Raw genomic sequence first — 24,463 nt, forward strand, 5'->3', positions numbered from 1 at the left:
TGCTTGTTTGTTGCATGTCATATATTCCGTTTTTTCGAATGATATTTTTAGTCTACTTTTTCCGCAACTTCTTTAATAATTTCTATTTGTTTTTGAGCAGTGGTAATATTCCTAGTTAAAATTTCCAGATCATCTGCAAAGGCGAGGCAATCTACTCCAATATTACCCCTACCTGTCTTGATTGATCCAGCTATATTTTGACTCGACTTTTCCTCTCGTCATTCTGTAATTGCCTTTTCCAAAACACAGGTAAACAGTAATGTTGAGAGCCCATCTGCCTGTCTAACACCAGTCTTTTTATCAAATGGTTCAGAAATTTCTCCCATGAATTTAACTTTAGAGGTAATGTCAGTTAACGTTTTCTTAATCAGTGTTAGAGTTTTATTATCTAGCCTTTTTTTCATAAGAATTCGGAAGAGTGATTCACAATCAAGTGAGTCGTAGGCTGTAGGCATATATCACTAAGTACATTACTTATTAAGTAGGAACAACTTGTCTTAGTTCCGTTTGAAATACCACCAGCTCCACAGAAAATTTTGTTCTTTGAATTTTTATAGTGTTGTATTAATTTCAGCCAAGGATATTGGTGCTTTTTCTAGTTACTTAAAGTATTGTGGAATGGCATTTTTAATCATTCTCTTTCTTCTTCAGGTAAACCGTTAAATCCTATATTTGTTGTTACAGTTTGAAACTGATTATTAAAAGCACTTGCAACTTGTGAATTATCAGTCACGACATTGTAATTTAGTTTAATTATTGTGGAATCTTGTACACTGACTGGCTGTCCTGTCTCCTGTTTGACAATGTTCCATATCATTTTAATCTTATTATCTGCAACATTTATGTACATAAGGACATGCCCACATCTGGATATTTTAATGACTGTTCTTAAACTACTACAGTGTTTTTTGTTGTATGAAAGTAATGTTAGCTCTTGACTTCCTCTGGCTTTTACACAAATTTCCCACTTCCTCTTACCAGAGTTTTTAATTCCCTTAGTTACCCATGGTTTACTAATTGTATAATAGATTTTTTGGATAAACTGTAGGAAATCAGCTTTTAAATACTGACACAAATTTATTATGCTATAAACTGAATTTGACATTACGTATCTTTCCACATATACCTCATTCCACGCCCCCCGTCCTAGCTTACTCTTAACGCATCCTGTTATTAATATCTTACTGCTTTGTACAAACCTGCCTCTGGGTTGTAAAGTGCCACACTGTTTATTTTCATTAATTGTGCATCATGATCCAATAGTCCATTGGCAGTTCTACATATACATCTACATGGATACTCTGCAAATCACGCTTAAGTGCCTGGCAGAGGGTTCATCGAACCACTTTCACAATTTTCTATTATTCCAATCTCGTATAGCGCGGGGGAAGAATGAACACCTGTATCTTTCCGTACGAGCTCTAATTTCCCTTATTTTATCTTGGTGATCGTTCCTCCCTATGTAAGCCGGTGTCAACAAAATATTTTCGCATTCGTAGGAGAAAGTTGGTGATTGGAATTTCTTGAGAAGATTCCGTCGCAACGAAAAACGTCTTTCTTTTAATGATGTCCATCCCAAATCCTGTATCATTTCTGTGACGCCCTCTCCCATATTCCGCGATAATACAAAACGTGCTGCCTTTCTTTGAACTTTTTCGATGTACTCAGTCAGTGCTATCTGGTAAGGATCCCACACCGCGCAACATTATTCTAAAAGAGGACGGACAAGTGTACTGTAGGCAGTCTCCTTAGTACGTCTGTTACATTTTCTAAGTGTCCTGCCAATGAAACGCAGCCTTTGGTTAGCCTTCCCCACAACATTTTCTGTGTGTTCCATCCAATTTAAATTGTTCGCAATTGTAATACCTAGGTGTTAAGTTGAATTTACGGCTTTCAGATTAGACTGATTTATCGTGTAACCGAAGTTTAAGGCGTTCCTTTTAGCACTCGTGTGGATTACCTCACACTTTTCATTATTTAAGGAAAACTGCCACTTTTCGCACCATTCCGATATTTCTCCTAAATCATTTTGCAGTTTGTTTTGATCTTCTGATGACTTTATTAGTGGATAAACGACAGCGTCATCTGCAGACAAACGAAGACGGCTGCTCAGATTGTCTCCGAAATCGTTTATATAGATAAGGAACAGCAAAGAGCATATAACAGTACCTTGGGGAACGCCAGAAATCACCTCTGTTTTATTCGATGACTTCCCGTCAGTTACTACGAACTGTGACCTCTCTGACAGGAAATCACAGATCCAGAACGTTCTTCATACCAACCGCAAACAAGTGTGGCGTGGTGACATGGTGCAATGTCGTTCATAACTAATGGCTGCATATGCTGCACAAATAGTCGAACATAACTATCTACAGTCAATTAGCGGTTCATCTGTACCACAGGACCCATTTCAGTGCCATGTAAACACAGCCCACAACGAGCTTGCCCAGTGACTTCTGGATAGCTTGGGTTCGTGGCTTCGTGGGATCTGCACGAAACCCGAAGCCGACCATCAGCTCTTACCAACTGAAATCGGGACTCAGCTGACTAGGCCACCGTTTTCCAGTCCTCTAGGGTCCAACCGACATGGAGAGGCGCTGCAGTCGATGTCGTGATGTTATCAAAGCCACTCGTGTCGGTCGTCTGCTGCCGTAGCCCATTAACGCCAGATTTCGCCGCACTGTAACAACGGGTACGTTCGTAATGCACCCCACACTGATTTCCGCACTTATTTCACGCAGCGTTGCTTGTCTGTTAGTACTGACAAACTCTACCTAAGGACCTTTTCTCTCGGTCCTTAGGTGAAGGCGGTCGGCCGCTGCATTTTCAGTGGTGACAGGTAATGCCTGAACTGTGCTACTCTCGGCACACCCTTCATACTGTGGATCTAGGAATTCTCTAACTATTTTGAAATGGAATGTCCCACACATCTAGCTTCAACTACTGTTCTACATTCAAGTCCGTTAATTCCCGTGGGAAAACTTTTCATATGAATCACCGGAGTACAAATGACAGCTCCCGCAATGCACTGCAATTTTAAGCCTCACGTACACAATACTGCCGCCATCTTTATACACTACTGGCCACTAAAATTTCTACACCAAGAAGAAATGCAGATGATAACGGGTGTTCAATGGACAAATATATTATACTAGAACTGATACGTGATTATATTTTCACGCAATTTGGGTGCATAGATCCTGAGAAATCAGTACCCAGAACAACTGCCTCTGGCCGTAACAACGGCCTTCTTACGCCTGGGCATTGAGTCAAACAGAGCTTGGATGGCGTGTACAGGTACAGCTGCTCATGCAGCTTCAACACGATACCACACTTCATCAAGAGTAGTGACTGGAGTATTGTGACGAGCAAGTTGCTCGGCCAACGTTGACCAGACGTCTGCAATTGGTGAGAGATCTGGAGAGTGTGCTGGCCAGGGCAGCAGTCGAACATTTTCTGTATCCAGAAAGGCCTGTACAGGACCTGCAACATGCTTTCGTGCATTATCCTACTGAAATGTAGGGTTTCGCAGGGATCGAATGAAGGGTAGGGCCACGGGTCGTAACACATCTGAAATGTAACGTCCACTGTTCAAAGTGTCGTCAGTGCGAACAAGAGGTGACCGAGACGTGTAACCAATGACACCCCATACCATCACGCAGGGCGATACGCCAGTATGGCGATGACGAATACACGCTTCCAATGTGCGTTCACCGCGATGTTGCCAAATACGGATGCGACCATCATGATGCTCTAAACAGAACCTGGATTCATCCGAAAATGACGTTTTGCCATTCGTGCACCCAGGTTCGTCGTTGAGTACGCCATCGCAGGTGCTCTGTGATGCAGCGTCAAGCGTCTCCGAGCTGATAGTCCATGCTGCTGCAAACGCCGTCGAACTGTTCGTTCAGGAGGTTGTTGTCTTGCAAACGTCTCCATCTGTTGACTCAGGAATCGAGACGTGGCTGCACTATCCGTTACAGCCATGTAGGTAAAATGCCTGTCGTCTCGACTGTTAGTGATACGAGGCCGTTGGGATCGAGCACGGCGTTCCGTATTATCCTCACGGACCCACCGATTCCATATTCTGCTAACAGTCATTGGATCTCGACCAACGCGAGCAGCAATGTCACGATACGATAAACCGCCATCGCGATAAGCTACAAAGTGACCTTTATCAAAGTCGGAAACGTGATGGTACGCATTTCTCCTCCTTACACGAGGCATCACAACAACGTTTCACCAGGCAACGTCGGTCAACTGCCGTTTGTGTGTAAGAAATCGGTTGGAAACTTTCCTCATGTCAGCACGTTGTAGGTGTCGCACCGGCGCCAACCTTGTGTGAATGCTCTGAAAAGCTAATCATATGCATATGACAGCATCTTCTTCCTGTCGGTTAAATTTCGCGTCTGTAGCACGTCATCTTCGTGGTGTAGCAATTTTAATGTCCAGTGGTGTATGTCCATGTTGTTCTTCCACGACTCTTGTCAGCCCAGTCTATTTTCATACACAAACTTACATGTGATCTGAACTTGAAACGAGACAGGCAGCTGACGACGAGTGTGTGGCAGGTGCTGGATCACGTGACTCCCATCTTCCTGCGGGACGAGCCCCTGTCGCACAGCTTCCCGCCGTGCACCACTGGCAGGAGGGAGCGCGACTTCCGGCAGTACGCCATGGAGCAGCTGCGCTCCGGACTCTCCGTGATGGCCACAGACGGACCCGGCGGGCCCGTGGTGGGCTCCTGCCTCAACCGGCCCTTCTCCAAGCAGTACCTCGCGGCCGCCTGCGGTCAGCAGCCCGGTGAGTCATCCAAACAGCGCCATACTCCGAGGTCTGGCCTGTGCATTTCAGTAGATGTCTTACACAGTGAAGAGCCAAAGCAACTGGTACACCTGCCTGTTATCGTGTGCCGGCCGGTGTGGCCGTGCGGTTCTAGGCGCTTCAGTCTGGAACCGCGTGACCGCTACGGTCGCAGGTTCGAATCCTGCCTCGGGCATGGATGTGTGTGATGTCCGTAGGTTAGTTAGATTTAAGTAGTTCTAAGTTCTAGGGGACTGATGACGTCAGAAGTTAAGTCCCATAGTGCTCAGAGCCATTTGAACCTTGAACACCTGCCTGATATCGTGTAGTGCCCCCGCTATGACGCAGAGGTGCCGCAACACGACCTGGCATGGACTTAACTAATGTCAGAAGTAGTGATCGAGGGAACTGAGACCACGAATCCTGCAGGGCTATCCATAAACCCGTGACGGGGTGTAGATCTCTTCTGAACAGCGCGTTGCAAAGCATCCCAGATAGGCTCATAATATTCATGTCTGGGGAGTTTGGAGGCCAGCGAAACTCGTAAGAGTGTTCCTGGAGCCGCTCCGTAGTAATTCTGGACGTGTGGGGTGTCGCATCGTCCTGTTGGAATTGCCCAACTCCGACGGAATGCACAATGGGCATTAATGAATGCAGGTTATCAGGCAGGATGCTTACGTGTGTGTAACCTGTCAGAGTCTTACCTGGAAGTATCAGGGGTACCATATCACTCCGACTGCACACACTCGACACCATTACAGCGCATCCACCAGCTTGAACAGTCCCCTGCTTTCATGCAGGGTGCATGGATTCGTGAGGTTCTCTCCAGGCCCGTACACTTCCATCCGCTCGCCACAATTTGAAACGAGCCCCAGCGATCACGCAGAAGTGCCGCAACACGACCTGGCATGAACTTCACTAATGTCAGCAGCAGTGTTGGAGGAAACTGAGACGACAAATCCTGCACGGCTATCCATAAACCTGTGACGGGGTGGAGACCTCCCCTGAACAGAAAGTTGCAAGGCATCCCAGATATGCTCATAATATTTGTGTCTCGGGAGTATGGTGGCCATCGGAAGTGTGTGAACTCAAAAGAGTGTTTCTGGAGCCAGTCCGTAGCAATTCTGGACTTGTGGGGGTGTGGCATTGTCCTGTTGGAATTGCCCAAGTCCATCGGAATGCACAATGGACATGAATGCATGCAGGTGAGCAGACAGGATGCTCACGTACGTATCACCTGTCAAGAGTCGTATGTACGTCGTATCTGGGGCCCCCTATCACTCCAGATGCACACGCTCCACACCATTACAGAGCCTCCAACAGCGTGAACACTCCCCTGCTTTCATGCAGGGTCCATGGATTCATGAGGGTGTCTCCATACGCGTTCATGTCCATCCGCTCGCTACAATTTGAAACGAGACTCGTGTGACTAGGCAACGTGTTTCAAGTTACCAACAGTCCACTGTCGGTGTTGATGGCCCCGGGTGAGGCGTGAAGCATTGTGTCGTGCAGTTATCAAGTTTACAATAGTGAGTCTTCGGCTCCAAAAGCCCGTATCAGTTATATTTCGTTGAATGTTTCGCACGCTGACGCTTGTTGATGGCCCAGCATTGAAATCTGCAACAATTTGCGGAAGGGTTGCACTTCTGTCACTTCTGTCAGTCGCGTGTGTGTGTGTGTGTGTGTGTGTGTGTGTGTGTGTGTGTGTGTGTGTGTGTGTGTGTGTGTGAAATGTTCAAATGTGTGTGAAATCTTATGGGACTTAACTGCTAAGGTCATCAGTCCCTAAGCTTACACACTACTTAACCTAAATTATCCTAAGGACAAACAGACACACCCATGCCCGAGGGAGGACTCGAACCTCCGCCGGGACTCGCCGCACAGTCCATGACTGCAGCGCCTGACACCGGTCGGCTAATCCCGTCTTCAGTCGTTTTTGGTCCCGTTGTTGAAAGATCTTTTTCCGGGCATAGGGATGTCGGAGAGTTAATGTTTTACCAGATTTCTGATATTCACGGTACAGTCGTGAAACGGTCGTACGGGAAAATCTCCACTTCATTGCTACCTCGATGCTGTGTCCATCGCTCGTGTGCCGACTATAACACCACGTTCAAACTGACTTGAATCTTGATCACCTGCCATTGCAGCAGCAGGAACCGATCTAACAACTGTGCCACACACTTGTTGTCTTAGATAGGCGTTGCCGACCACCGTGCCATACTCTGTCTGTTTACATAACTCTGTATTTGAGTACGCATGCCTATACCAGTTTCTTTGGCGCTTCGGTGTATATGTACAGAGAAACGGATGATTATACTTTCAGAAAAATTGAATAATTTATTCAATAGAAAAACTGAGCAAGTCGCTGAGGCACTGGTGCACATCTTTCCTTTATGCAAGCTGTTATTCGGCTTGGCATCTACATATACATCTACATCCATACTCCGCAAGCCACCTGACGGTGTGTGGCGGAGGGTACCTTCAGTACCTCTATCGGTTCTCCCTTCTATTCCAGTCTCGTATTGTTCGTGGAAAGAAGGATTGTCGGTATGCCTCTGTGTGGGCTCTAATCTCTCTGATTTTATCCTCATGGTCTCTTCGCGAGATATACGTAGGAGGGAGCAATATACTGCTTGACTCTTCGGTGAAGGTATGTTCTCGAAACTTTGACAAAAGCCCGTACCGAGCTACTGAGCGTCTCTCCTGCACAGTCTTCCACTGGAGTTTATCTATCATCTCCATAACGCTTTCGCGATTACTAAATGATCCTGTAACGAAGCGCGCTGCTCTCCGTTGGATCTTCTCTATATCTTCTATCAATCCTATCTGGTAGGGATCCCACACTGCTGAGCAGTATTCAAGCAGTGGGCGAACAAGCGTACTGTAACCTATTTCCTTTGTTTTCGGATTGCATTTCCTTAGGATTCTTCCAATGAATCTGTCTGGCATCTGCTTTACCGACGATCAACATTATATGATCATTCCATTTTAAATCACTCCTAATGCGTACTCCCAGATAATTTATGGTATTAACTGCTTCCAGTTGCTGACCTGCTATTTTGTAGCTAAATGATAACGGATCTATCTTTCTGTATATTCGCAGCACATTACACTTGTCTACATTGAGGTTCAATTGCCATTCCCTGCACTATGCGTCAATTCGCTGCAGATCCTCCTGCATTTCAGTACAATTTTCCATACACCACAGCATCATCTGCAAAAAGCCTCAGTGAACTTCCGATGTCATCCACCAGGTCATTTATGTATATTGTGAATAGCAACGGTCCTACGACACTCCCCTGCGGCACACCTGAAATCACTCTTACTTCGGAAGACTTCTCTCCATTGAGAATGACATGCTGCGTCCTGTTATCTAGGAACTCCTCAATCCAATCACACAATTGGTCTGATAGTCCATATGCTCTTACTTTTTTCATTAAACGACTGTGGGGAACTGTATCGATCGCCTTGCGGAAGTCAAGAAACACGGCATCTACCTGGGAACCCGTGTCTATGGGCCTCTAAGTCTCGTGGACGAATAGCGCGAGCTGGGTTTCACACGACCGTCTTTTTCGAAACCCATGCTGATTCCTACAGAGTAGATTTCTAGTCTCCAGAAAAGTCATTATACTTGAACACAATACGTGTTCCAAAATTCTACAACTGATCGACGTTAGAGATATAGGTCATTGTTTGATAGAGTTGTTAGAAGTCCTCCTTGGGCATGCCGTGGCACATTCTGTCCATTTGGCGCATTATTTCGTCAAAATCCGGTGGTGGTTGCAGGGGCCTGCCCGTAATGCTCCAAATGTTCACAGTTGTGGAGAGATCCGAAGACCTTCCTGGCCAAGTAAGCCTATGGCAAGCGCCAAGACAAGCAGTAGGAACGCTCGCAGTGTGTGGGCGGTCATTATTTTGCTGAAATGTAAGCTGAAAAAAGTGCCGTGACTTTTCAAACAAATTTAAATTCTTTAAACATACTGAAGCTTTCTTTAAAACACATCTTAAAATATCAAGGTTATACGAATGTAGAACTCTTTAGCTCTTATTCGCTGCTCGCAATAATTGTTCTACCAAAACCAGTCAGAATTTACAGCCAAGCTAGAATCTTTCGAAGGCGTGCCTCAAAACAACTTCATTCTCGTCGCCCTGAGTGGCACTTAAAAAAAAAAATTGCGCTACTAGAATAAGTGAGCCAGCAAATGAACACTTTAAAACAGTACACCAACCAAATCACATAACGAAACACGGGGTGGTTGTTCTGAAATCTCAGAACGTAGATAAGATGTCTAAATACAGGGTTATTACAAATGATTGAAGCGATTTCACAGCTCTACAATAACTTTATTATTTGAGATATTTTCACAATGCTTTGCACACACATACAAAAACTCAACAAGTTTTTTTAGGCATTCACAAATGTTCGATATGTGCCCCTTTAGTGATTCGGCAGACATCAAGCCGATAATCAAGTTCCTCCCACACTCGGCGCAGCATGTCCCCATCAGTGAGTTCGAAAGCATCGTTGATGCCAGCTCACAATTATGGCACGTTTCTTGGTAGAGGAGGTTTAAACACTGAATCTTTCACATAACCCCACAGAAAGAAATCGCACGGGGTTAAGTCGGGAGAGCGTGGAGGCCATGACATGAACTGCTGATCATGATCTCCACCACGAGCGATCCATCGGTTTTCCAATCTCCTGTTTAAGAAATGCCGATCATCATGATGGAAGTGCGGTGGAGCACCATCCTGTTGAAAGATGAAGTCGGCGCTGTCGGTCTCCAGTTCTGGCATGAGCCAATTTTCCAGCATGTCCAGATACACGTGCCCTGTAACGTTTTTTTCGCAGAAGAAAAAGGGGCCGTAAACTTTAAACCGTGAGATTGCACAAAACACGTTAACTTTTGGTGAATTGCGAATTTGCTGCACGAATGCGTGAGGATTCTCTACCGACCAGATTCGCACATTGTGTCTGTTCACTTCACCATTAAGAAAAAATGTTGCTTCATCACTGAAAACAAGTTTCGCACTGAAAGCATCCTCTTCCATGAGCTGTTGCAACCGCGCCGAAAATTAAAAGCATTTGACTTTGTCATCAGGTGTCAGGGCTTGTAGCAATTGTAAACGGTAAGGCTTCTGCTTTAGCCTTTTCCGTAAGATTTTCCAAATCGTCAGCTGTGGTACGTTTAGCTCCCTGCTTGCTTTATTCGTCAACTTGCCCGCACGCGTTCAACCGTTTCTTCGCTCACTGCAGGCCGACCCGTTAATTTCCTCTTACAGAGGCATCCAGAGCTTTAAACTGCGCATGCCATCGCCGAATGGAGTTAGCAGTTGGTGGATCTTTGTTGAACTTCGTCCTGAAGTGTCGTTGCACTGTTATGACTGACTGATGTGAGTGCATTTCGAGCACGACATACGCTTTCTCGGCTCCTGTCGCCATTTTGTCTCACTGCGCTCTCTAGCGCTCTGGCGGCAGAAACCTGAACTGCGGCTTCAGCCGAACAAAACTTTATGAGTTTTTCTACGTATCTGTAGTGTGTCGTGACCATGTCAATGAATGGAGCAACAGTGAATTTATGAAATCGCTTCAATCATTTGTAATAGCCCTGTATTTTATTGCAGTGTTGTTTCAAAGCAAATTTGCAGTTAAGTGTCTGTTATGCGAGAGCATAATATACACTCCTGGAAATTGAAATAAGAACACCGTGAATTCATTGTCCCAGGAAGAGGAAACTTTATTGACACATTCCTGGGGTCAGATACATCACATGATCACACTGACAGAACCACAGGCACATAGACACACGCAACAGAGCATGCACAATGTCGGCACTAGTACAGTGTATATCCACCTTTCGCAGCAATGCAGGCTGCTATTCTCCCATGGAGACGATCGTAGAGATGCTGGATGTAGTCCTGTGGAACGGCTTGCCATGCCATTTCCACCTGGCGCCTCAGTTGGACCAGCGTTCGTGCTGGACGTGCAGACCGCGTGAGACGACGCTTCATCCAGTCCCAAACATGCTCAATGGGGGACAGATCCGGAGATCTTGCTGGCCAGGGTAGTTGACTTACACCTTCTAGAGCACGTTGGGTGGCACGGGATACATGCGGACGTGCATTGTCCTGTTGGAACAGCAAGTTCCCTTGCCGGTCTAGGAATGGTAGAACGATGGGTTCGATGACGGTTTGGATGTACCGTGCACTATTCAGTGTCCCCTCGACGATCACCAGTGGTGTACGGCCAGTGTAGGAGATCGCTCCCCACACCATGATTCCGGGTGTTGGCCCTGTGTGCCACGGTCGTATGCAGTCCTGATTGTGGCGCTCACCTGCACGGCGCCAAGCACGCATACGACCATCATTGGCACCAAGGCAGAAGCGACTCTCATCGCTGAAGACGACACGTCTCCATTCGTCCCTCCATTCACGCCTGTCGCGACACCACTGGAGGCGGGCTGCACGATGTTGGGGCGTGAGCGGAAGACGGCCTAACGGTGTGCGGGACCGTAGCCCAGCTTCATGGAGACGGTTGCGAATGGTCCTCGCCGATACCCCAGGAGCAACAGTGTCCCTAATTTGCTGGGAAGTGGCGGTGCGGTCCCCTACGGCACTGCGTAGGATCCTACGGTCTTGGCGTGCATCCGTGCGTCGCTGCGGTCCGGTCCCAGGTCGACGGGCACGTGCACCTTCCGCCGACCACTGGCGACAACAACATCGATGTACTGTGGAGACCTCACGCCCCACGTGTTGAGCAATTCGGCGGTACGTCCACCCGGCCTCCCGCATGCCCACTATACGCCCTCGCTCAAAGTCCGTCAACTGCACATACGGTTCACGTCCACGCTGTCGCGGCATGCTACCAGTGTTAAAGACTGCGATGGAGCTCCGTATGCCACGGCAAACTGGCTGACACTGACGGCGGCGGTGCACAAATGCTGCGCAGCTAGCGCCATTCGACGGCCAACACCGCGGTTCCTGGTGTATCCGCTGTGCCGTGCGTGTGATCATTGCTTGTACAGCCCTCTCGCAGTGTCCGGAGCAAGTATGGTGGGTCTGACACACCGGTGTCAATGTGTTCTTTTTTCCATTTCCAGGAGTGTATATTGAGGATTCTGAATACTCTCTTCTGTCATTCCCATTCATTTTTAAAGGTTTGTAGCGGTAGATCTCTAGGCTCTCTCTTTCTGTGCAAACAACGCCACTGGACCTGCCAGCATCGTACACACCACGAACAAACAGCGAGAGTTTGACAGCGCTGACGCTACGATTCTGCCGAACTGAAGGGGAGATGAGCCGGCCGAAAAGTGCCACAGCGTAATTCAAATTGAAATGGCTCTGAGCACTATGGGACTCAACTTCTGAGGTCATCAGTCCCCTAGACGCGGAACTGCTTAAACCTAACTAACCTAAGGACACCACACACACCCATGCCCGAGGCAGGATTCGAACCTGCGATAGTAGCAGCAGAGCGGTTCCGGACTGAAGCGCCTATAACCGCTCGGTCACAGCGGCCGGTACACAGCGCAATACTAAACGAAATGTCGCGGAGTACCGGCTATTCCTGAGAGGGACCGATCAATGCAGGGGCAGGCCCGCGCAGTCACTCCACATGGAGTTCGGTACGCCGTGGCTGGCTCTGATTCAGAGAATCGAAGAAACTTAGAGCCGAATGGTATGCTTCAGTATGTTCAGAAGAAGTCTCTGATAAGTCGCAAAGGACAACCGAAAACGGCGCATTATTCTTCATCATTGCAATGCCACTTGTAACACAGTATGGCAAACAATTGACTATTTGTCAGAGGAAAACGAACCAAAATGTCTCATTGCCGACAATCACGTGGTAGTCAACACAATTTGGATATTTATGTACAGGGTTATTACAAATGATTGAAGCGATTTCACAGCTCTACAATTACTTTATTATTTGAGATATTTTCACAATGCATTGCACACACATACAAAAAGTCAAAAAGCTTTTTTAGGCATTCACAAATGTTCGACATGTGCCCCTTTAGTGATTCGGCAGACATCAAGCCGATAATCAAGTTCCTCCCACACTCGGCGCAGCATGTCCCCATCAATGAGTTCGAAAGCATCGTTGATGCGAGCTCGCAGTTCTGGCACGTTTCTTGGTAGAGGAGGTTTACACACTGAATCTTTCACATAACTCCACAGAAAGAAATCGCATGGGGTTAAGTCGGGAGAGCGTGGAGGGCATGACATGAATTGCTGATCATGATCTCCACCACGATCGATCCATCGGTTTTCCAATCTCCTGTTGAAGAAATGCCGAACATCATGATGGAAGTGCGGTGGAGCACCATCCTGTGGTACGTTTAGCTCCCTGCTTGCTTTATTCGTCGACTTCCGCGGGCTACGCGTCAAAATTGCCCGCACGCGTTCAACCGTTTCTTCGCTCACTGCAGGACGACCCGTTGATTTCCCCTTACAGAGGCATCCAGAAGCTTTAAACTGCGCATACCATTGCCGAATGGAGTTAGCAGTTGGTGGATCTTTGTTGAACTTCGTCCTGAAGTGTCGTTGCACTGTTATGACTGCCTGATGCGAGTGCATTTCAAGCACGACATACGCTTTCTCAGCTCCTGTCGCCATTTTGTCTCACTGCGCTCTCTAGCGCTCTGGCGGCAGAAACCTGAAGTGCGGCTTCAGCCGAACAAAACTTTATGAGTTTTTCTACGTATCTGTAGTGTGTCGTAACCATATGTCAATGAATGGAGCTACAGTGAATTTATGAAATCGCTTCAATCATTTGTAATAGCCCTGTCTAGTTTCAGGTAAAATACTTTGTGTACCTCTTCCCAATTTTGGTTTTTTTGGCGTGCCACGTTCTCGAACTCGTCAAATCCTTATATATAAAATTCTCGTGTCACAATATCAGTTGTCATCATCCTCCGAAACGGCTCGATCGATTCTGATGCAATTTTACATCTACATTCGGTACGTCTGAGAATCGGCCGTAATAGTTTACATACCTCTAAGTGATAAGGGTGGTCCAGACCAAAAATTTTTTTCTTATTTTTTGGGCAGAACTTTTTATTTCTGCTTTTTTATGATGCGGAATTACACAATACACGCAACCCTAAATTTTCATCCTACCACCAACCCCTATTTTAAATAGCGATTTTAGTAGTTCATTAACTTTCAACCCCGGTCGATAACTGATCAATTACAACTTGATCAGTCATCCCCGCCAGGTGTCTACCGATGATAGTCTTTCACTATTCCATAGATAGGTAATTGAAGAAAACGTACCAAAGGCAGTGACTCGAATATCCCTATTTGAATCGACGTAACTGGACCGAGAAGTTTAGCTAGGTAGAAAGCGTCAGTCGCCAAACCGACATTTAGGCCTAGTGCTCACGCATCAATTTTTATCGTAAGGCAATATAGCGTACGATCAAAATCTTTAATTGGAACAAAGAAGTTCCTATGTTCTCCTTTGTCCCTCTAAAAGAATTTATTCGTACAATATTTTTATGTACGATAAAAATCGATGCGTGTGCGCTTGGACTTATTCATTTTCGACACAAAATTGCCGCCATGTTTGTATGCACATGGACGAGCAGTGTATCGGCTGAAATTGTTAAATCCGCGCGATCTACCGTAGAAACGCTAGAACTAATAGTGGCCGATACTGTCGGACTGTCACGAGCTCCGGCAAACAACAGCTATTGTGTGACTACGAAGGCTTTCCCGGCGTAATAATTGATAATATGCTTCTCGGGTATGCAGCCGGATCATAACGTCTTCATGACACAATATTTCCGCGGTCCAACTGGCCGCCATCTTCAGGTGAGAGTGCCGGTGCACGATCTCGCCGGAACTGACTTCCCAGCACGTGGCGACAAAGCCTGGTTGTTTCCTCATCCAGTGCTGACGTCGACGTACTTTTTATTCAATGACAAATGTTTTGAACAGACTGACGGAGTGGCTATGGGGAGCCTATTGTCCCCAATAGTCGCCAACCTTTTTATGGAAGATTTGGAGGACATGGCGCTGAAGACGGCGTCCTTAAAACCAACCTGTTTCTGGAGGTACGTTGACGATACGTTTATGGTGTGGCCTCATGGGATAGAAGCTCTTGACCGCCTCCTAGATCATTTTAATTCCCTACATCCCAGCATCAAGTTTACCATGGAGGTGGAAAGTGATGGAAAGCTTCCGTTTCTGGATGTTCTGGTGTACAGAAAGGATGATGGGACAGTGGGACACAGTGTTTATCGAAAGCCTACGCACACGGACCGTTACCTGCATGCTTCTAGCTGTCATCCATCGTTCCAGCGTACGGGGGTCCTGCGGACGTTGGCGAGAAGAGCTTATGCCATTTCAGATGGAGAAAGCTTGACACAAGAATTGGATCACCTTATGGTTGTGTTCAAGCAGAATGGCTATACAGATAAACAGATCCGTCGTGCCTTCCAGCTTGGACCATCGCCTGAACCACCAGAAGATACCTGCAAATCGGTGACTTCTGCCTTTTGCTGGGAGCATTTCCTCGAAGATATGAAGAATTATAAAAAGATATCATATCAAAAGTATTTTTCGTCCGCCAGCCAAGATTAGAGCGCTTCTTGGCTCTGTTAAGGATGACTTGGGTTTGAGGAAGCCCGGTGTGTACAAGATCCCTTGCCACTGTGGGAAGGCTTATATTGGTCAGACAATCCGGACCATTCAGGACCGATGTGTTGAGCATCAGCGGCACACACGGCTGCTTCAACCTGAGAAATCCGCGGTGGCGGAGCACTGTCTCACCGAGGGACACAGAATGCTTTATAACGAGACACAAATGGTTGCCCCTGCATCTCGCTATTGGGACTGTGTTTTAAAAGAATCCATAGAGATTCGTTTATCTGACAATCTTATTAATAGAGACAAGGGTTATCTTTTAAGTAAGACTTGGGACGCGGTGTTATCTGACATTAAAAAACAACGGTCTGTGTTTCAATCGTCGGAACAAAAATTTTTAAAATTTCTTTTATTATTATCTCGATTTCGCCTCTTTCCACCACTGGCGGCGCGGTATGTTTACTGCGCTAGAGGGCAGCTACGGCACATTCTCGCGCACGCGTTGTGTCTCTTCTGCAGCCTATATAGGGGCCGCCGCTTGCGCTGGGAAGCCCCACCCTCTGGTTTCCTCCTTCCTCTCCACCCCCCGCCCGTTGCCGCGCCTCTATCGCTGTATCCCTCCCTCTCTCCACCTCCACACCCTCCATCTCCTTCATCAGGGCAATTTCCAACGCCTCCCCCTCCCGGATGACGAACTTCGCCGTGACAGCTACCCTTCCTTCCTTCCTTCCAACTATAACCTGGCCTTGTTCCCCCCCCCTCCCCAGGGCCCCCTTTCCTCTTTCCTCCTTCTCCCAGAGCGGATTTCCCTCTGTCCCCCCTCCCCTGAGACCCTGCACCCCATACCTGCCTCTCTCCTTCCCTCCCTATCTGGCCCTCTCCCGTGCGCCCCCTGCTCACCTCCCCCATCTCTTCCACTCCCTCCCTTCTTCAGGTCTCCCTCATCTCCTAGCGCCTGGCAGATCCTCTGTATTGCTCATCATCAGTGTGCCACATCAGTGTTGTGTTTAGTGCTGTTACTCGTGTGCGTCAAGAGATGTGCTTGTAATTGTGTCCTGCCTTGAGGTTCGCCGTCAGTGTTACGTTATGTGCTATGCCATCCGTCGCTACCTTTATGCTCCAGTCATACTGTGCCTTGTGTTCTTTTAACCGTCGCAGTGTGTGGCTTTTTATATGTGCTACTTTTAAACAGTTTTTAGTTATCTCCATTTTACAGTCACCCCGTTTTGTTGTTTTCTTTGTCTTCCATGCTGTTCCCCCTTTTTTATATCTACGTTCACCTTATTCTCTCCTTTGCTGTTTTTCAATGTCTTCTATTGTTTTGTTCTGTCTTTCGGCTGAAGAGCAGCGCCTATGCTGCTGCCAGCCCACCCCGATGGGGAATTGAAACACAATAAAGGAAAAAAAAAAGACGCTTGGAAGTCAGTTCCGACGAGATCGTGCACCGGCACACTCACCTGAAGATGGCGGCCAGTTGGACCGCGGAAATATTGTGTCATGAAGACGTTATGATCTCGGCTGCATACCCGAGAAGAATATTATCAACAGCTATTGTGTTACAAGTATACATTTGTGTTACACGTATACATTATTCTTATAGCTAGTTAGTCACATAAAATTGCAATTTTATAATCTGAATAAATTTCTGCTGATGTCAACGCCATTCAGTTTTCTGCCAACAATGGAGAAAAGTCCTTTTTAGCACAGAAACGCTTTCCGCAGAGGCCGGTGACCTCCCGGAAGACCCGCTGGTGCCGAATGTGGTCCGCCTGCTGACCACGGTCCACCGCCAGCTGGACCTGTTCTCCGCCTTCGGAGTGGACGAGATCTTCGAACTGGGGCTGGCGTCCGTGGAGCCCACACACGTCGGAAGAGGTGAGTGCAGATTAGGGACGTACGATATTGGAAAATCGTAGATGTTAGAATTCATCGTCGATGTCAAAGCGTCGATCATAGATGTTAGTTCAGAATTTTAGAATTCATCGTCGATGTCAAAGCATCGATGGCCGGTAAAAATCGACGCCAAAATATCGACATTTTTTTACATAGATTTCAATGAATTTATAGAATGGTGTAAAAACCAATAAACAAATATATCTAACCCTATAATTATTAATCAATAAATACAGCAATAATTCTTCTTACTTCGCAGAAATCACCTCTTCCGCAGTTTTCCTGTAACCCTCTTTCCTAGAGGGCTACAGTCTATTACATGTCTATTTTTTCTACCACCATTCTTCCAGTATGCTTCTTCCATTTTGTATCCTGTATTCTATTCTTCCATTCATGCAGAATATATTTAATTCTAACCTTATTTCAGAATTTTTTAATTGTCTCTCAGAGCATATCCTTTTCTTAAAACTTTCATTTCAGCTGACTGTATCCTTCTTTAGTCTTTCTTAGTTATTGTCCAGGTCTCACTTCTGTATGTGAGCATATGTCTTCCTATTACTTTGTGTCTTTCCTGATTGTATTGGACAATGTTCTAGGCATAGTACCACATACAACTCGAAACATGTTTAAGTGACTGGACATGTTATTATCATATTCGTAACTTATAAATAAATGGCTCTGAGGACTATGGGACTTAACATCTATGGTTATCAGTCCCCTAGAACTTAAAACTACTTAAACCTAACTAACCTAAGGACATCACACAACACCCAGTCATCACGACGCAGAGAAAATCCCTGACCCCGCCCGGAATCGAACCCGAGAACCCGGGCGTGGGAAGCGAGAACGCTTCCGCACGACCACGAGCTGCGGACCGTAACTTATATCTCATCCTAATAGTTCAAAGTGAAATATCTATTAAACTGATCTTCCATTTAGCATTACTTTAGAGCATGGTGGGTATTTTCGTTTAAAAGCCGTAACTTTGGTTCTTTTTTTATTATTTGCGAATTGACCACTTAGGATCACGCTACAATTTCATTTCATCTTTGTCTGAAGTTTTCTCTTTCTCCAGTACTTCATATGGACGCTGTGCTGTTGCTTCTCTTCGTCCGTCCAGGCTCTTCCACACTTCTTAGCTCTTTCGACTTGAAACACTTCCAAATTCTGAATCATGGTCAGATATGTATCCCTATTTAACATCTGAACTTCCTGGATGTCGAACCTTTCCACATCTTTACGATCTTCCTTAATCCATGTCGTTATTGTCTTCTTTTTCTACAGGCAGTTCAATATTCTTTTGTACTGTCTGGTTTTGTCCATTCCGTCCTAGAAATGATAGCCTCCTGTTTTTCATGGTCTCAGAGATTTTCTCCACCTTGCTGTAGATTTCATTGTTGCTCCGAACTTTCCAGCCTGTTTCAACTTGGGTGGGACCCATGATTTTCCGTAATATTTTTCTTTATAAGATCTCCAGCCTTCCCAACTTGTAATTCATTGAGAGGCATTCGCAGTCGTACAGGCAGTCTGTTTTTACCACAGCATTCAAGTGCTTTATTTTGTCATTCCAAGAGATGCACTTTTTGTTGTAAATGTTTCTAATTAAACTGTAAGCTCTGAGATCTGGTCCCCCACAACAGCTTTCTCCAGTCTGTTACCTTGTATGGATTCACTGAGGGTCTTGATTTTTTTTTTTAACCTCTCAGTTTTTCCAGTTTCTGTTTGAAGGAATTGTGGTCCATGTTTGTCACTTGTCATGAATGTGGTCTTCTCTTTCGGGAACCTAACTCCTATCTTGCCAGCGATCCTTTATGGCAGGTTGATCTGTATGGCCGCTTCTTCTAAGTTCTCTGACAGTACTGCGAAGTCATCAGCGAAAGCCAAGCAGTTGACTGATTCCTCTCTATTATCTTTGTAGACCCGTTTTGCTAATTCCTTGATTTACAAGTTCGGAGTTCCAAATTCTCACAATCTTCTCCAGGACACAGTTAAATACTATTGGTGCTACTTCATCGCCCTGTCGCAGACCTGTCTCGATTTCAAATAGTTGGGACAGTTCTCTCATAAACTTCACTCTTGAAGTTGTGCCTGTTAAGGTTTCTATGATAATGTTTGAAAGCTTGTTTTTTTTTAACCTAAATTCTCTGATGAGCCTATCTAGCGTCTCTCTAGTCCTGATGAAGATAACTTAAATGCCATTCGATTTAAATGTTTTAATGTATTTGTCGGTCAGGCAAACAATGCTCTCGTCCGTCACCTACTAGTGACGCAGTCCAGCTATGGCTGGAGAACAACTTGGTTCCCAGAAACTGGGAATCAAACTCGTCCCTCTGCCCGATTCTCATGAAACGACATGAAACGACCAGGTGATTGTTTAATGTGAATCGGGCAGAGGGATGAGTTTGATTCCCAAAAATCGCGAAGTGAAATGTTAGATAATCTATAACTAACAAAACTGTACCATTATAGATCCCACGGATGATGCCTTAGAAAAGGAGAAGGCGAAACGCGTATGGTACTGATAAAATAACTAGCAGCATGAAAAGTAGGTTTGATTTGCAAAACAAGTATTTATATGCTTGCTGCGGAGGATGGCCGCACAAACAAACTTGTTGATTCCCAGTGTCTGGGATCCAATTTGTTCTCCAGCCATAGCTGGACTTCTAGGTAAACTCAGTAAGAGTGGAGGTGTCCTGAATCACTAGTGGGTGACGGACGAGAGCTTATGACAGCATTGGTTGCCTGACCCACAAATAAATTAAAACATGTAAAACGAATGGCATTTAAGTTGTCATCATCAGGACTCTACTGTTTTTGTGTAGAAAGAGAGAGTGTACATTTCGCTCCTGCTTTTGCAATGGCGTTAGGCGTAGAAGTAAATTATGGTCTTACATAAAATCGGTAAGTGGGTCGAAGGCTTCCATCCAGTCACTCACTGATCAATCTGGCATGGCAACGGAAGACAGCAAAACGAAAGCTGAAATTTTAAATTTAGCATTTGAGAAATCTTTCTGCAGGAGGATCGTACAAACATACCGCCGTTTGAGTATCGTACAGATTCCCGTATGGAGGACATAGTGATAGACATCACTGGGGTTCTGAAGCAGCTGAATAGGTTTAAAATAAATAAATCGCCAGGTCCTGATGGGATTCCAATTCGGTTTTACAGAGAGTACTCTACTGCACTGGCTCCTTACTTACCTTGCATTAATCGCGAATTTCTTGCCCAACGTACAGTCCCGAGGGACTGAAAAAAAGCGTAGGTGACGCCTGTATATAAGAAGGGTAGAAGGACGGATCCTCAAATTTACAGACCAATATCCTTAACATCCGTTTGTTGCAGGATTCTCGAACATATTCTCAGTTCGAATATAATGAATTTCCTTGAGACAGAGAAGTTTCCGTCCATGCATCAGCACGGCTTTAGAAAGCATCGCTCCTACGAAACGCAACCCGCCCTTTTTTCACATGATATCTTGCGAACCTTGGATGAAGGGTATCAGACGGATGCCATATTCATTGACTTCCGGAAAGCGTTTGACTCGGTGGCGCGCTGCAGACTCCTAAGGTACGAGCATATGGGATTGGTCCCCAAGTATGTGAGTGGCTCGAAGACTTCTTAAGTAGTATAACTCAGTACGTTGTCCTCGATGGTGAGTGTTCATCGGAGGTGAGGGTATCATCTGGAGTGCCCCAGGGAAGTGTGGTAGGTCCGCTGTTGTTTTCTATCTACATAAATGATCTTTTGGATAGGGTGGATAGCAATGTGCGGCTGTTTGCTGATGATGCTGTGGTGTACGGGAAGATGTCATCATTGAGTGACTGTAGGAGGATACAAGATGACTTGGACAGGATTTGTGATTGGTGTAAAGAATGGCAGCTAACTCTAAATATAGATAAATGTAAATTAATGCAGATGAATAGGAAAAAAAATCCCGTAATGTTTGAATACTCCCGTAGCGCTTGACACAGTCACGTCGATTAAATATTTAGGCGTTAACATTGCAGAGCGATATGAAGTGGGACAAGCATGTAATGGCAGTTGTGGAGAAGGCGGATAGTCGTCTTTGGTAGAATTTTGGGAAGATGTGGTTCATCTGTAAAGGAGACCGCTTATAAAACACTAATACGACACATTCTTGAGTACTGCTCGAGCGTTTGGGATCCCTATCAGGTCGGATTGAGGGAGGACATAGAAGCAATTCAGAGCCGGACTGCTAGATTTGTTACTGGTAGGTTTGATCACCACGTGAGTGTTACGGACATGCTTCAGGAACTCGGGTGGGAGTCTCTGGAGGAAAGGAGGGGTTCTTTTCGTGAATCGCTGCTCTGGAAATCTAGAGAACCAGCATTTGAGGCAGACTGCAGTACAATTTTACTGCCGCCAACTTACATTTCGCGCAAAGACCACAAAGATAAGATAAGAGAGATTAGGGCTCGTACAGAGGCATATAGGCAGTAATTTTTCCCTCGTTCTGTTTGGGAGTGGAACAGGGATGCTAGTTGTGGTACGAGGTACCCTTCGCCACGCACCGTATAGTGGATTGCGGAGTATGTATGTAGATGTAGATGTAGAAGGATGGACATACGAAAACTTTCTGCTATTGTTCCAGTGGTGTTATTGTGGCTTAAAACGTGTCCTACGAGTTTGTCTCTTCTTGTTTGGATGTGCCTCTACAGAGATTTGGTTTCCTGTACTCGTCTCAGCACCTCTTCGTTGGTAACTCTGGCTCTGCGGCTGATCTTCTTCATCTTCCTGTAGCACCATATCTGCAGGGTTTCCAGTCGTCTTCTCTCTTGTTCTCGTACTGCCAAGGTTTCACAGTTGTATCGGGCCACCCTCCATGATCCGTTTCCTTATTTCCAGAGTGACGTTCTAGGTGGTGAGTAAATTCTTCCTCAAATTAAATGCAGTTGTGACCTGCTGTATTATGCTCAGTATTTCTTTCCAGCTTCTACCATCCCTTTTGATCCTGCTTCCCAAAAAGGTGAACTCCTCTATCTCTTCTGGCTCCTCTCTTCCAATTATTTCTCCTAAATGTTCATATTCTTATTTGGTACTGCGTTCCATCACTTTAGTCTTTCCGCTGTTTATTCTCATTCCTCAGGGATTGCAGAAAATTATTTCCATTGCGTGGAGGACCTACTCTACATCTACTTTCATCCCCGTGACCACAACAATATCATCTGCTTGAAGTAGCTTGTCTATCTTCTGCGCATTAATTTTAATTCCCACCCCAGTGCCGGCCGAAGTGGCCGAGCGGTTCTAGGCGCTACAGTTGGAACCGCGCGACCTCTACGGTCGCAGGTTCGAATCCTGCCTCAGGCATGGATGTGTGTGATGTCCTTAGGTTAGTTAGGTTTAAGTAGTTCTACGTTCTAGGGGACTGATGACCTCAGAAGTTAAGTCCCATAGTGCTCAGAGCCATTTGAACCATTTGAACCCACCCCAGTAATTTCGCGGACTTAGTCAATAGCTTTCTGCATGTAAACACTGTATGTAGAGGAGAGAGAGAGAGAGAGAGAGAGAGAGAGAGAGAGAGAGAGAGAGAGAAAACACATCGTTGTCTCGGGTCTTTTCTAGTTTGTGCTTCTTGCTCCTGATAATAATTCCTAATCACAGCCACTTAGTTCCTATGGAAGCATGTCTCTGTAATTTGGACCAGCTTTCTACAGCACTCTGAACATGTCTTGTTATACAATATGGCTCTGAGCACTATGGGACTTAACAGCTATGGTGATCAGTCCCCTAGAACTTAGAACTACTTAAACCTAACTAATCTAAGGACATCACACAACACCCAGTCATCACGAGGCTGAGAAAATCCCTGACCCCGCCGCGAATCGAACCTGGGAACCCGGGCGCGGGGAGCGAGAACGCTACCGCACGACCACGATATACAATATGATCAAATGTCTTTTCCAGCTCTGCACAGACAATGTAAGTTGATCATATTCGTAAACAGCAGCTATCACAATGAACAATAACAAAATATCATGAAAAAGAGACTTGTTGGCATATAAGCAGTTTTACTCACAAGTGAAGACCGGTCCTGATCTGCAATGGATCTTCGTATCATACTCTGTAATATAGAGTACAGCTGAATAGAGGGAAACATATAATAAATACTAGGTTAAATATAAATTATGCCTAGTGATGACGTGTGGAGACGATGGTGGAGCAGCAGCTTTTGATACAACCTACTGATGTCGACTGCTGACTGTATGGCGGTGTCCTGTAGTTAAAGAACGGAAGCTCTCCCCTTTCCTGTTGCCCTGCGTCATCTCTAGCCAATACAGGATACGACGTATGCACTACATGTCAGACAACAGGAATACAATCCATAATACTATGCTGGGTGTCGTCATAAGTTACAGCCAAATATCAATTTGTATGTTATACAGTTAAAATTTTACATAACGTGAAAAAGTATAACTGACCCAGCCAATAGAGATGTGGACGACGACAGAGGCGCAACACCTTTGACCACCATCGAGAAGTCTTCCAGGCCAACGGCCTTGGCCCAGTGGTAACACCGGTTCCCGTGAGATCACCGAAGCTAAGCGCTGTCGGGCTGGGCTAGCACTTGGACGGGTGACCATCCGGTCTGTCGAGCGCTGTTGGCAAGCGGGGTGCACTCGGCACTTGCGAGGCAGACTGAGGAGCTACTTGACTGAGAAGTAGCGGCTCCGGTCTCGGAAACTGACATACGGCCGGGAGAGCGGTGTGTTGACCACCCTCCATATCCGAATCCAGTGACGCCCGTGTTTGAGGATGACACGGCGGCCGGTCGGTACCTTTCCGCCTCCATGGCCTGTTCGGCAGAAGTTTAGTTTTAGTTTAGTTTAGATAGGTCGTCCATCAATGTTGACTGGAATACTCTCTTTCAAATTCTAAAGGTGGCAGGCGTAAAATACAGGTAGCGAAAGGCTATTTACAATTTGTACAGAAACCAGAGGGCAGTTATAAGAGTCGAGGGACATGAACGGGAAGCAGTGGTTGGGAAAGGGGGTGAGGCAGGGTTGTAGCCTATCCCCGATGTTATTCAATCTGTATATTGAGCAAGCAGTAAAGGAAACAAAAGAAAAATTCGGAGTAGGTATTAAAATCCATGGAGAAGAAGTAAAAACTGAGTTTCGCCGATGGCATTGTAATTCTGTCAGAGACAGCAAA

The 24,463-nt window shown here is 45.9% G+C and overlaps 1 protein-coding gene across 2 annotated transcripts in view; it reads left to right on the forward strand.

Annotated features, from left to right (window-relative positions):
* LOC126106647 (uncharacterized) overlaps nucleotides 1–24,463 on the forward strand; it is a 223,982-nt gene that overhangs the window by 192,790 nt on the left and 6,729 nt on the right. For both annotated transcript variants that reach the window (XM_049913003.1, XM_049913004.1), the window contains exons 3-4: nucleotides 4,572–4,803; nucleotides 17,119–17,271. In XM_049913003.1, coding sequence (XP_049768960.1) covers nucleotides 4,572–4,803; nucleotides 17,119–17,271 — 385 coding nt within the window. The remainder of the gene's footprint in view (nucleotides 1–4,571; nucleotides 4,804–17,118; nucleotides 17,272–24,463) is intronic.

This window comes from Schistocerca cancellata, chromosome 10, assembly GCF_023864275.1.
Source record: "Schistocerca cancellata isolate TAMUIC-IGC-003103 chromosome 10, iqSchCanc2.1, whole genome shotgun sequence".
In the NCBI taxonomy this organism is placed as follows: Eukaryota; Metazoa; Arthropoda; class Insecta; order Orthoptera; family Acrididae; genus Schistocerca; species Schistocerca cancellata.